Source organism: Glycine max, chromosome 18 (genome assembly GCF_000004515.6).
Source record: "Glycine max cultivar Williams 82 chromosome 18, Glycine_max_v4.0, whole genome shotgun sequence".
Classification (NCBI taxonomy): domain Eukaryota; kingdom Viridiplantae; phylum Streptophyta; class Magnoliopsida; order Fabales; family Fabaceae; genus Glycine; species Glycine max.
Window position 1 is genome coordinate 22843279 of NC_038254.2, and position 14307 is coordinate 22857585.

At 37.5% G+C, this 14307-nt stretch overlaps 1 protein-coding gene across 3 annotated transcripts; it reads right to left on the bottom strand.

Moving 5' to 3' along the window:
* Positions 1–7470: 7470 nt before the first annotated feature.
* LOC102665869 (protein POOR HOMOLOGOUS SYNAPSIS 1) lies at positions 7471–12457 on the bottom strand. 3 transcript variants are annotated; one of them, XR_001386011.3, is made up of 9 exons: positions 11866–12457; positions 11631–11747; positions 10857–10922; positions 10628–10734; positions 10213–10412; positions 10035–10129; positions 9838–9865; positions 9373–9533; positions 7471–7830 (listed from the first exon to the last, which is right to left on the bottom strand). XR_001386011.3 is itself a non-coding variant. In XM_006602336.4 (8 exons), exons 1-8 carry the CDS (start codon positions 12115–12117, stop codon positions 9475–9477), a joined length of 924 nt encoding a protein of 307 aa, XP_006602399.1. In that variant the 5' UTR covers positions 12118–12457; the 3' UTR covers positions 9285–9474. The 3 variants fall into 3 exon arrangements, 2 of the variants coding, with proteins under 2 accessions (XP_006602399.1, XP_006602400.1); XM_006602336.4 differs by lacking the exon at positions 7471–7830 and having other exon boundaries at positions 9285–9533; XM_006602337.4 differs by lacking the exon at positions 7471–7830 and having other exon boundaries at positions 9285–9533; positions 10035–10081; positions 11866–12454.
* Between the last annotated feature and the right edge of the window lie 1850 nt (positions 12458–14307).

Sequence of the window (14307 nt, forward strand, 5' to 3'; positions counted from 1 at the left end):
TAGGGTAATGATAACATTGATCCTATTGTGGGAGGTCAAATTGAACTTTAACCAAATATTAAAAATATTAAGTTGAGGTGTTTCAAATTCATACTACATTGTTCTCAAGAATTTTGCTTTTTCTACTAAAAAAATCATGAACTGTCATTTCTTCAGGAATATTTCAATTGCATAAGCTGGGACCAGGTTGCCAGGTGCCCAAGTCTTTGTTTTCCTCGTCTGCTTCTAGTTCAAGTCACAACGCGTATTGTAACTAGTTATGTAACAATGAATTTTAGTAAAATCATAAGAAACTTTTGTTCACTCTTTTCCTTTAAGCAAGTTCAAGCTAATTCAAACAAGGCTTCACATTTTTGTGTTATCTCAAAGTTTGCAATGCCAATTTGTTACTAGGTTGTTGGCTGGTTCACATAATTTTTAGATTTAAATATATTTTTCATATAAAAATGAAGTTTTGATATTAAAATTGAAATAGACTATATTACTAGTATTAAAAACATATTAAACATGTTTTTTTAATGCTAAACGGGGTAAAAATAGAAGAAAAAAATACAAAATGAGAGGACTAAGGATGGAACTGAGTATAATGACTTTTATATAGCATGTAGCAACATGTCATTTCTAAAAAGACCAACAAAGACCACAATCATCCATCCTTTAGCTCTTCTCGTTTGTTTTGGGTCATTTATCCTATTGTTGATGAAAGTTTAAGATTACCCTTCTAAGAGTTAGTTGTTACATTGAACAAATCGCCTTATGAAAGAGCTAAAGTAAATTTGATTGAAACATTGAAAATGAGAAAATGTTAGCAACAACAACCAACCATACACTAGCAGACCACAAAGGTGCACCAAAAGACCCACATACCTCAATGACTATATTTAGCCACGTGCCAAACAATCAACAACAAGGCATCCCACTACTCTTCCACTACTCCACTATCATTCCTACAACTAAATTAGTTATAATAGAATTGGCATCCCACTACTCTTCCACTACTCCATTATCATTCTTGCAATTAAATCAGTTATACAAAATTGTTAGAATTTTGTTATCCTGCATAAGAACCACAACACTAGGTGCTTAGTTTTAATATAAATAAGTGTAAACAGTGGGAATGAGTATGAATGAAATTACTTGTCTTCTTCCTTTCCTCTTTAATTTATGCATTTTCTCTAATTTTCTTGCAATCCATTTTTGTATTTTAACAGTCGGTCTGACCCACCCACCATGTTGGAACATAATACTAGACAAATGACCACAAATCAATTGAGGACGTCGCCAATCGCCTAACTCAAAGCCAAGCCACCCTGACCCAAAACCATGCCACCTTATCCCAAGCTCATACCACCTTGTCCCAAACACAAATAGCCATGAATCTTAAATTTGATTCCATCCTCAAATGCTTGGCAGCCCTTACCACTTCCGTGTCTCCCAAATCGCCTTCAACACCTCTGCCCCCGCCTCCTTATCGACCTCCCGTTAAATTGGAGGTCCTACGATTTGACGACACAGACCCCATGGGTTGGATCTTTAAGGTTACCCAATTCTTCGATTACCAAGATCTCCCAGATCACGCAAGGCTCACGATGGCGTCGTTCTATATGGAAGGACACCCATTGTGCTAGTACCAGTGAATGTCCAGAAACAGTTTCCTCACCACCTGGCTAACCATGTCCAGCAACATGGTAGCGTCAACAAGTATCTAACAAAGTTCGAGCGACTAGCCAATAAGATTGTGGGTCTCTCTTCTTTTGCCCTCATGAGTTGATTCGTTTCCAAACTCACCCCAGAGCTACATCGGGAGGTCTAGGCCCTCTAACCCTCATCCCTTCCTCAGGCGGTCGCATTGGCCAAGCTTCAGGAGGACAAAATTAATGATCGACGTCACGGTCCTCGATTTTCCCCAATCCCTTCCCCGACACAACCTCATTCACCGTCAATTTCTCCCATGGGGCCCTTAAACCCTCGCATCCCCTTCAAGCGATTGACACCAGAGGAAATGGCAACTCGCCGAGACAAAGGCCTCTGCTACCAATGTGATGACAAATGGACCCCAGGTCATCATTGTCGACTGCGCCTCTACTCGCTTATCACGGACGATGACTTCGATGTCCTTGATCAGGGTGCTCTACCTGAGCCACTCAGATGCAATCCTCCCAAGGAGGGACCCCATCACCAGAGCCATGGCTAGGAGACTCCAGGAAGATTGGACCAAAGATGCAGGAAAAGACCCAAGGGTTCTCATGAGCCTTAGGGTAGATTTTGGGCCCATGGGCTAAGTATGAGTCCACATCTTTGTATATATTAGATTAGGATTTCATTATTTTTTTGGCCTTGTATTTAGGGTTTTATATTGCAGGGAGGATACCCCACAAGTTTAAGATACCCTAGTAATGTAGGATTTTTCAGCCCATGTATTTTAGGACACCTAGACTAGTTTTTGTATTAAAGGTAGTTTTGTGATTTCACATGCATTAAGTGTATTATTTGATGTGTGTGTTGGGAGAGAAATTTAATTGAATTGGGAGAAGCCCAATCCAATTAAATTTCGAACTAGCCTAAAGGGAGGTAAGTATTTGCTTGCTACACTTCATTGTCACATCATATAGTCATATTTTGTGCATGTCCTTCATGCTTTACATGTCTCATGACACCTAAGCACACTTTATGGAGAATCTTAGACTTGATTTTGGATTAGTGGGCTAAACCATAGTTGAAATTCACTAATCATAATTAGTAAAATTTTGGCTCCAAATTTGGCTCCACAAATTCAAATTCAAATTCAAGTGAAATTTGAATATAAATTCAAATTTTCCTCCAATTTTCTGTGACACTTAGGTTATAAATAGAGGTCTTGTGTGTGTATTTTTTTCAACTTTGATCATTTGAGAAATTAGACTTCAAATTTTAGACCTCATTTGAGGCATAAATTTTGTTCCCCCTTTTATTCATCTCCCTCCACTCATCTCCTGCCTTCAAGCTCTTATCCATGGCTTCCTATGGTGGTGAGTTTGTTCTTGACTCATCTTCTCCTTGAAGTGGCATCTCCAATCACCTTTCATCCTTCTCCATTCTACTGCCATTGATCTTCAAGAAGCAAAGGACTTCATTGATGAAGAAGATTCAAGGCCTACAAGCTCTACATAGAGCTACATTAACCTCACACTATCCCACCAACCCGAGTCATCACCCACCACATCCACCTCCTGCCAAACTCCAACCCCGGGAATGTTAAACCATATCAGTACCCATATTTTTGGAAGGAAGAATTGGAAAAGCAAGTTGCCACCATGCTCGATTCCAGCATGATTCAACCAACTCACGACTCGTTTTCATCTCTTGTTCTCCTTGTCAAAAAGAAGGACGACAGCTGGAGATGTTGTGTGGATTACAGAGCTTTAAATGCCATCACACTCAAGGACCGCTTCCCAATGCCAACAATTGACGAGCTCCTTGATGAATTGGGTCATGTCTCCTGGTTCTCAAAGTTGGACATGCGACAAGGATTTCATCAAATCAAAATGGCGAAAGAAGACATTCACAAGACGGCATTATGAACCCACCACGGCCACTACAAGTTCAAAGTCATGTTGTTCGGGCTCTGCAGCACACCATCAACGTTTCAGACCACCATGAATGACCTTCTACATCCTTTTTTCTAGAAATTTATTGCAATGTTTTTCGATGATATTCTGATCTATATAGAGGAGCAATTTTTGCTTCATTGTTCCAAATGTGTTTTTGTGAAAAATCAACTACACTACCTCGGCCACATCGTGTCTGCAAACGGCGTTGCTACGAACCTGTCTGAAATCCAAGCTATGCTTGACTAGCCTGTTCCCTCTTCTCCCTCTAAGTTATGTGGATTTCTGGGTTTGACTGGGTTCTACTGGAAATTCATCCACGCGTACACCATCATTGCAGCTTCACTAACTACCCTCCTTAGGAAGGATTGATTTAATTGGCAGGACGTATCGCAACAAGCTTTTGATCAGTTGAAGCACCTCATGACACAGGCGCTTGTGTTAGCCACCCTTGATTTCTCCCTTTCCTTCACCATCGAGATAGACACTTCTGGCACAGCCATGGGTGTTGTTCTTCTCCAGAATTCGCATCCCATTGCTTATTACAATAAAGCCTTTTGCCCTAGTCTCCAACGGGCTTCCACTTACGTTCGCAAACTCCACACCATCACTGCCACCATACACAAATGGCGCCACTACCTACTGGGCCACCCATTTGTGATCCTCACTGACCATCACAGTTTGAAAGATTTAATGTCACAAGTCATCCAGACCTCGGAGCAGCAGACATATTTGTACAAATTATTGGGGTATAATTACACAATCAAATAAGTCCAGTTCTAGCAATATTGTTGCTGACACCCTCTCCAAAATTCCGACATCTCCCCAACCCCAGTTGTTATTGTTATCCCTTCCCAATTTCACTTTTCTCGAGGATCTTCGCAACCCCCTTCGTGGTAACACCCAATATATGGAACCGATGCAACATATTCAATCTAACCCAACTTCACATCCTGATTTTTCAATTTAGTGCGGCCTTATTTTTCTTAAGGGTAAAATCTAGATTCCCACGAACTCTAAATTGACCTCATTGTTGCTGACAGAGTTCCATACTACTCCCTTAAGAGGCCACATGGGAGTGGCAAAGACACTTAACCGCCTCCAACAGAACTTCGTGTGGCCAAACATGCGTGCTGACATTCGTCAATATGTTTCTTAATGCCTGGTATGCCAACAAATGAAATATGAAACCCAGAAACCCACCAGATTGCTTCAGTCCTTACCAACACCATCGGTTGTATGGGAGAATCTATCCCTCAATTTCATCATGGGTTTGCCATTATCCAGTGGAGTCTCGACTATTCTAGTCGTTGTTGATAGATTTTCTAAAGGCATTCATTTTGGCACCCTTCTACCACATTACACCGCTTACAGGACAACATTTCTTTTCCGGGATATGGTGTGTAAGCTTCATGGGTTTCCTAGGAGTTTGGTTTCTGATAGGGACCCCATATTCATTAGCACGTTCTAGCAGGAATTGTTCCGATTAAGTGGTACTAAGCTTCGCGTGAGCACAGCGTACCACCCTCAAACGAACGGGCAAACAGAGGTCTTGAATCGGGTCCTTGAGCAATACCTGCGTTCTTACATCCATGACAAGCCTTCTCAGTGGGTCAAATTCCTTTCGCTAGCTAAATGTTGCTACAACACATCTGTTAACTCCAGTACTCGTTTTTCCTCCTTTGAGGTCATCTATGGCAGGCCGTCGCCATCAATTCCACACTACTTGGTAGGTTCTTCTACTATGGAGGCTACAAATGCTCTACTCTCGACCAAAGCTGATATGCATGCGACCCTGCAACGTCTCCTCCTTAAGACACAAACGACCATGAAAGTTGCAGCAGATGTTCATTGTCGTGACATTTAGTTCAACATCAATGACTGGGTATATCTTCAACTCTGCCCTTACCGCCGAACATCACTGGCCCCAACTTAATCCAAGCTCTCCAAACGCTATTATGGTTCATTTCGCATAGACGAACGAATTGGCCTGATTTCTTACCGACTTGCATTATTGGAATCCTCATGAATTTACCTTGTGTTCCACATTTCCTTGTTGAAACTTCATCAGGGCCAACTTCCTCATAATCCGGCCCATTTACCACCTATAAGTGAGGATCATTGTTCACCCCCCATTGCAGTTACTTTTTGTGCATTTATGTCTCGAGGAAATTTCAATGGGGGTTTATCGGAAAGCACACCGGATCGTCAAGTATTTAAAATTAAAATAGATGAATCCAAGTATCGAACACATGGAACTAATGCTAGCCTAAGTTAAGTTCAGAATAGAAGTATTGTTGAAAGAACATGTATAAGGGATAATTTCAAACAGAATTTAAACTAAACTTGTATGCTAAAAACTATAAAATGCAAGGTAAATAAAATGACAGCAGTAGGTAGATATGTTGGGTCTTTCTAACAAACAAGCTGATGCATAGAAATATATTTCTCTAATTGATCATGCTCTTGTGTTCTATGTTGTAACCTAAATTACTAAACCCTTGATCCTTCGTTAGGCTGAATATCCAAGCTTCGTTCGCAGATCCCTCATTTAAGACTACACCCGATATAGACAGCCCTCTTAGGTTTAGACTAACTTAAACCAGTGGCGGATCCAAGACCCTAAGTCAGTGGGTGCAAATTATAAAAAAAATAAAATCAGTGGGTTCAATTATATAAATTAAATAAAATAAAATATAAAAATATAAAATTTTATTTACAAATTTAGTCAATTTTAAAAAATAAGGGGGTGCAAGTGCACACCCTCAGACCAATGTAGGTCCGCCACTGACTTAAACTGAGTTTTGTCCGCAGATCTCTCATGTAAGACTAGACTCAACTCAAGTAGCTTACTAAAGTTTAGCCTAATTTAGCCTAAGCTTCGTCTGCAGATCCCTCATGTAAGACTAGGCTTAAACTAAACAGCATTATTGTAACAACATAATTAAAACCAAAACTTAATCCGCAGATCCCTCATGTAAGGTTAAGTGTCAATCCTACTTCAATCAAGTTCTAAGGCAACAATATATTTCCCAATGCTAAAGTCATCTAACTATGCACACAAGTGGGTGATCAGACCAAAAGCATACAAACATTAAACATTGAAGAAAGCATTGAACACAAAAAACATAACCTATTAAATATTAGGTATTTACATCAGTTGTTCATTAGAAATCCCCAACTAAGGTGTTTAGCCAATCATTACAAAGAAACCCTAATAATAAATGAGATTAAAAATAGAGAATGATAGTTCCTTACACAAGAAGGGGGATTCTTCCTCCTCTTTTCAGCATCTCACACCCACTCTCTACTCAATAATCTTTCTCAAATGACAAAACCTAGGCTTCAATACATAAGTTGCTCCTCTTTGCTGCTTCCATGGGCTCTTTTCCCGAAATAGGCATTGTGGCTATTGTCGAATTTTGTGCCCTAGACCTTATTCAAGTTGTTGTGCCCTAATTATGCACAAAATAGGCTTTAAATAGGCTCTGAAATCGTGACATTGCGCTTAGTACCACCCTCGCGCTTAGCGTGAGTAAGTGGGTTCGGGCTTAGCGCCAGTCTTGAGCTTAGCCTGGTTGAAGGCACCTGCTGCACTTAGCGCACTTATCTCGCGCTTAACGCGCGACTTTGATGCTGATGCTCTACCAGATTCTCCTTTGCGCTAAGCGCACTGAAGCTGCGCTTAGCAGTGGTTATGCGCTTAGCCCAACTGTTGAGCTTAGCCCAACTGCTACTTTTTGCAATTCAAACTTAGTCTCTTTTTCACCTAAAAATGCATAGATTTCATCATTAAATCCAATGGAAATGTTCTAGAGACAACATTAGCCATAAAACAAGATTTATTTACAAAATTTATTCCAAAATAATCATAAATTGGGGAACTATACAAGCTTTGAAAAATGATTTCTATACAAAAGTTAGTTGTATAAAGCGACTAACAATCATCATCCAGTTGTGCAACCACTTTATGTGTTGGATTGGAAGTGGGATAATTCTGTTTCCCCTCCAACCAAATTGGTTTTAGTCCAATGGTCTGGCTTGGCTCCAAAGGATACTACATGGGAAAGCTATGATCCTTGTGCAAATCTTATATGTTAGCAATTACAGCCAACCATACACTAGCAAACCACAAAGGTGCACCAAAAGACCCACATACCTCAATGACTATTTAGCCACGTACCAAACAATCAGCACCAAGGCATCCCACTACTCTTCCACTACTCCACTATCATTCCTGCAACTAAATCAGTTATACAAAATTGTTAGAATTTTGTTATCATGCACAAGAACCGTGACACTAGGTGCTTAGTTTCAATATAAATAAGTGTAAACAATGGGAATGAGTATGAATGAAATTACTTATCTTCTTCATTTGCTCTTTAATTTCTATGTTTTCTCTAATTTTCCTACAATCCATTTCTACATTGCATTGTAACAGAATAAGTTATGAATATCGAGATGTGTACCTCGTTTATTGTTTAATCTTTTTTAGTTCTTAAAATTTTCATGCCTCATTGTTTTCTTTCGTTGTCCAGTTTATTTTTCATCATTTCAATTTTCTACTAAAGCAAACAAAATATATTTATTTGTGAAATTGTGATCATTGAGATTTAAAACCACTTATTTAAAAAATGTTTATAATGATGAAGGATATTTGAGAGCTAAACTTTGAAAAGCATTTCAAGAAAAGAATATTCCCCCTCCTTTTCATGGCGAGTGGTGGTGATACATGAATGTCATTATTTTTCTAAAACTCCTTGACCACCTATACTTTTTTTTGTCTTCCTATCACATTATACCACTATCTTTATCTTCCTATCACATAATATCATACTTACATTTTTGCTCTTCTATCTACTCTCTCCCCTAAGTGTCAATTAGCACCTTCATGTTCATGAACTTTTTCCTTTCATGGCCCTTTATATTTGAGCAAATAATGATATATGAATATTCTTATATATTGAACACTTTATTAATAATTATTATTTCTCTATATAATAATTATTAAACATTCTTATATATTAAACCATTTATATTACTTCTCTCTCTTTCTCTTTCTAAGTGTCAATTAGTACCTAAGTGCCCATAGATGATATGCAACTAGTTACTTCTAAGAATCATATCTAGGTGAACATGTTAACAAGAAAAGAAAATGATTTGAAAAGCTGCTTGACTCCCAAACGTTTTTGGACCACAATAGCATACAAAAATCGTGGGGATATGAATAGGCAGTTGAACAATCAGAGGTTAACAAAATCATTACCAATCTCAAGGAATGTGATAAAGCTAGAGTTGATCTATTGCAGAACAAATTGTGGCCAAAGGCCTGGTGGAGATTGTTAAGACAAGTCCAGATGCAAAGTGCACATGGAAAATGCAACCAAACACCAAAGATGATAATAATTTGAAAGTTTTGTACTGATGAGTTTCTAAAGGAATCTAGCCCTAATTGAAACCAGGGGTGTAATGCCTTGATTTTGCAAGACACTATGCCATCAGGTACCAAAGTGGAGAAAAGTTCAATGTTAATATTTTTGTACTATATTAGAATTAGATTACAATTAATCTGAGATCACTGTTTTAACTAGGATTTCTTAGAACAGAAACCACTTGATATGTTTTCACTAGCTAAACACAGATCACCATACATTGCCTTTCTTCGGACATAGCAATTTACTGAACAATAAAAGATGCTAAGACAAAATTTAGCCTTGAATCAGTAACTCAGTTACATAGTGCATAGTAAAGAAAGAATGGAAGGAGAGAAAGAAATCCGCTGTACATTTTTTGGGCCATATGTGGTAAAGGTCATCATGGTTCAGTATTCAGTAAGCAGGAAGAGATGCTAAGCTGCTCGTTATGCAATTTTCAATGCCCTGGACATCTAGAGCGACATATCACCCCCCAATTCGCTGATAACTTTCTCCACCTTAACCAACATGTCTAATAACAAGAAAATGGATCATGAGTTTCTTGGACACAATATGGCAGACCATATAATATTAACAAAAGAATGGATGTAGCACAAGACCTATAGTAAAAACTACCAGTGATATGAGGTACATAGAGCTACAGACGGGGTACATAAAATGATTCATATTCAAACCAAAGAAAAATGAGGAACTTTCAGAATTTTCCATTCATGTTCTACCCTAGGACGGGAGAAGGGGGAAAAAGGAACTAAATAAATAAAATGGCACATCAACCAATGTAAGAGACTGAATCAATAAGAAAGAGGGATTGCTACCTTGGAAGGATGAATCTTCCATGTACCTCTGCATCAAAGGGAAAGAAATATCAGGAACAACAAACGATTAGTAGAGAAGTTGCACTCTCCAAATATTTACAACTTAGAAAACTTATATTATGATGAGCATCATGACAATGCAAATATGTTGACCAAAGCATCAACCAGTATCTAAGCAAAAATTTAAAAATATGTACCACAATTTGGGATTTGAGCTCAATTTCCTCCGAAACAATTGATTGAGCTGCAACAAATGATTTGAGCTCAATTTTATCAGAAAAGGTTGGTTGAGCTGCAACATATGATTTTATTCAAATGAAATAGGTTGTAATAGAAATCAGAAAATATTAGCTTAAAGCAAAAAAGCTCACGAACCATGGTTGTTCTGAGAGCAATCCATAAGTAGTGTGGAAAAACTGGGTGGCAAGGCTGGGAGCATGCCTTCAAAGTTGTGACCAGATGTTGTTCCCTTTTCTTGAGATCCTAAAGGTCGCCCCACCTCATTATTTGCATATAATGGCAATTGTGGAATGTAATTGTCAACTGGAGTCATAAAGCTCAGATCCTCACAAGCTCTACAAATACAGCAAGTCTCCGTAAATATTATCCAGTCTCCAACACAATTAAGTCAAGTAATACTTCAGTATAGGTAATGAGAATCATGTATCTACTCTAGACAAATATGGGAAAACAGAAAACAGATCAGTAAAAGGCTATTTAACAATCTATCAAGGCCTAAGAACTCAGTTACATCCTCTCATTCCTCCAATCACACAAAACTCTTTTGTACCTGCTGTGGGAGAGCTTGTTTGTTGACATGAACTCTGACTGCGACGAAATTTCAGAACCAAAGTCGGTATTCAAAGGTTCTGGGTCTTTGTCACCTTTCAGAATCTCCTGCAAAGCAACACAATCAACAAGAATTGACAAGGGAAGAATATGGTTATAGAATTGCAGACCCCAGGTTTCACGCTTTTTTTTTCAATGGTGATTGCTATATTATGATAAGCAATCATTACCTTCAAAACATTGATAAATGACTCTGCTTCATAGATTGTTGGAAATCGCATAGCAAACTTTTGAATCTGCCAGAGAAAATTAGCTGTGTAAAACTTAAATCAACTATCTATTGATCAATTTAACCAGGAAAAACACCATTGAATAGTGTCACACACTCTACCAACCCAACCACTACCACCACCACCACCACCACAAGATTTTACAATTAGAAAAGCAAGAATCAACACTGTATTTCCAGTTTGTTACTGATGTTATACAAATCACAAGTGAACAAAATTAAAGGAGTAATCATAGAGTTATGTTATCTCTAAAGTTTACACAATTTATAGAGCGAAACTAACAAATCCTGCTGCGCAATCCAATGAAAATGAATTCTATTTCTACCACACAAGCATAATTTAACTAAATGCATGGTTTCCAATTTTAGGTATCCAAAATCATATTGAAATACCAACTAACGTGATTATAGGCAAATGTTTTCACATGTTTGGTCTCAAATTGAAGGTTGATTTTGAGTCCAAAATTGATTGCCAATTCTTTAGGTAACTTTAACTTTTGCATTGAATCAAAAATGAAAAATCTGTACTACGTTTCATAACTTAATTTTAGAATAAAAACATAAACCGCTTCAATTCAAAGCCAATTTCAACTCGACTCTAATGTTTACATTAAATGTCATTTAAAATCAACGCAAATTTCAGATCCAAACACACACGCACAATCTAAAGATCACTTTGAATATCAAGTCCGTGATTGAAGAACAAGAATCTTGCCTCGCCTAGGGAATCTCTGTAGCTAACGATCACAGTCCTGATGCCCCTGGCAGGGTATCCAGAGACGCACGACACCTGAGGCCACGTGAAATGCAGCTTCGTCACATAGTGCTCCTCCTGCCACAATTTGCAAACACAGCGAGTTCACAATTCAAAATCAAATTCGACGCGTAATCGTCGGAACGAAACAAGCAAGGTTACGGTTATTAGTATTGAAAGGAATCGAGGAACTGACGAGGAGAGCGGCGTTGAAGGAGACGGTGAGGAGGAGGTGGGAGAGGGAGAGGCGGAGGAAGGCGACGGAGGAGGAGGAGATCCAGTTGCCGCGGGGAGAGAGGTTGCGGAGGCGAGGAGGGAGGGGAAGGAGATCAGAAGAGGGAGGGAGAGTGGGATAGGGGATGAAGCGAGCGAAGCAGATCTCCCACTGCTCTCTCAGCCTCGCCGAGTTCTTGTTGGAGTGTTCTATTACTGCCAGATTGCCCGCCATTTTTTCCCTTCTTTCAATTCAAATGCTCTCTTTTTTTAACTTGAGGTTACTTTTATTTATATATGCGGTACCAAAATGCCTACGCGCGGGGACGGGGCGCGCTACGGTTTCTTTCTTTTGGGGATGCCGCACGCACAGTCTCTGCCGTGGTGACTCTCTAGTTTCTACTCTCCTGTTCTTTAATCGTGTTATTGACACTCATATTTTACCCATGATTAATTTCCTAACAGAATCTGATCAACATCACTGAAATTTCTTCCCAGTCATATTTTTTCTATTCATAAAATTTAAATTCAAAATCTCACTTAGAAAAGATCAAACTTATATTCACACATTGTCTTCCTTTTTTTAAGTTAAAAACTTGTTATATCATTAAACACGAAATTTTACTGCACTGCAATATTTTATTAGGATATATGGAGATTCTTCTAGAATACCCCAATGCTCTCAATGAAAAGGGAGAACATTCACGGCAAACCGATCAAATGGGAGTATTTTTTTTTTTTTTTTGTTAATTATCGTTTGGGATTAATTTAAAATTATTATTAAAAATGGGATAAATCATAATATATTTTTATTTTTAAAATATTTTACTACTTCAATTTTTTTTTAAATTACGACTTTTAAGTCGTAGGCCATTTTATTTTTGTTTTTATGACTTTAAAATGGTTTGTGCTTTTTAAAAAAATTTATAGAAGTCATAAATTCATGTATGATTTCTATTTTTTTGTTTTTCATATATTTTTTTAAAAAAATTATAAATAATTTTTTAATTTAATTATTTAATAAATAAATGTTTTTTACTTGTTTAGTTTTATTTAATATTTTGTATCTATAATTTTATATGATTTTATTTAATATTTTCTATATTTTTTACTAATGTTTAAGGATTACTATTTGTTTGTAAATTAAAAAAATGCAAAAGACTTAAATTTAAATGAAAATATTAAAATGTATTACATGTTTGTTTAACAAAAATATTAATAATGGGATGATGTCCCACAACGAGTTTTTCTAGATGTGTTGAGGTCTCTCATCTTGTTACACTAGATTTGTTGGTGGTTGTTGACCTCTTATTCTACAATCTCTTCTTCATCTTGTTCTAGGAAACACAAAGAAATACTTAACATGAAAATTAAGAAATGAACCTCATTCATATGTAATCTATCCAATATGATGTGTATCAGTCTGACTGAATTGATGGGAATGTTTGTTTGGGTCATCGGTTGAGACCACCTTCGTGCAAGGGGAAATCCAAGTCCTTCTTGTACTTTTTCGTCAGATAGGTCATGTATCTGTGGGGCAATGCATTTAATGAGGTCCGACACCCATGATTGTAGCAGCAATAAACATTCACCGATTTCAATTTGTAAAGGCTTTACAGTCTGATCTAGAGCTCGAAAAAGGGATGCTAATACTGTTGCACCCCAACTATAATGACTTGCCTCAGTCATGTTTGATGACAAAAGGAGATACATAAAATGAACTATTGCTCCTGATGTAAGATTCTTCAAGTTATCATTCATCAGCTTTAAAACAATAGTATACACTATCATTGATGACCTAAGATTCTTCATCATTCACGAGCACCATAATTGAAATTTTGTATGGTCATTTCTATACTCCATTTCATGCAAGCTAGGATTTTGCAATATTCACTTTCTTCTGTAATAATCACCAGCCTAACATGTTCCTTTCATGAGCCATAGTTGAAATGATGTATCCACCTTAGTTGAGAGCTAGCCTCTAATATGAGTTGCATCTCCCTTTTCCTGTTGTTCTACACCATCCTAACCTACATTCCCTTATTTTCCATGTGCACTAGTCTGTTACATTTCCTTATTTCCATTATTCATTCACGAGCTTGTTTGCATATTTTCTTCATGCAGGGAGGCATAGGATGACTTAGAAGTCGTAGCACATGGCTCGACTTCAAAGTCCTAACAATGGTCACAACTTCAACGTTTTATGGAGGGGGGTGGTTTTGTGGTTCAAAAGTCGGTGGGTAGGGCATGACTTTAAAGTGATTTTTAGTTTTTTTTAAAAAAATAAAATAGGTCATATGTAATTATTATTTTAGGGTTTTAGTTAATTAAAATTTTTATGTTATAAGTAAATATTTTGTTAGGTTTTACTTAATTAAAAAATATATATGTTGTAAGTAAATATTTTGTTAGGGTTTTAGTTAAT

Excerpts from the sequence above, each read along its gene's own strand:
- LOC102665869 (XM_006602336.4), bottom strand. The coding sequence starts at position 12,117 with ATGGCGGGCAATCTGGCAGTAATAGAACACTCCAACAAGAACTCGGCG. Across the intron at positions 11,748-11,865 it reads CCTTCAACGCCGCTCTCCTC|GAGGAGCACTATGTGACGAA; the intron begins GTCAGTTCCTCG and ends AAATTGTGGCAG. Across the intron at positions 10,130-10,212 it reads TTGCTCTCAGAACAACCATG|CTCAACCAACCTTTTCTGAT; the intron begins GTTCGTGAGCTT and ends CATATGTTGCAG.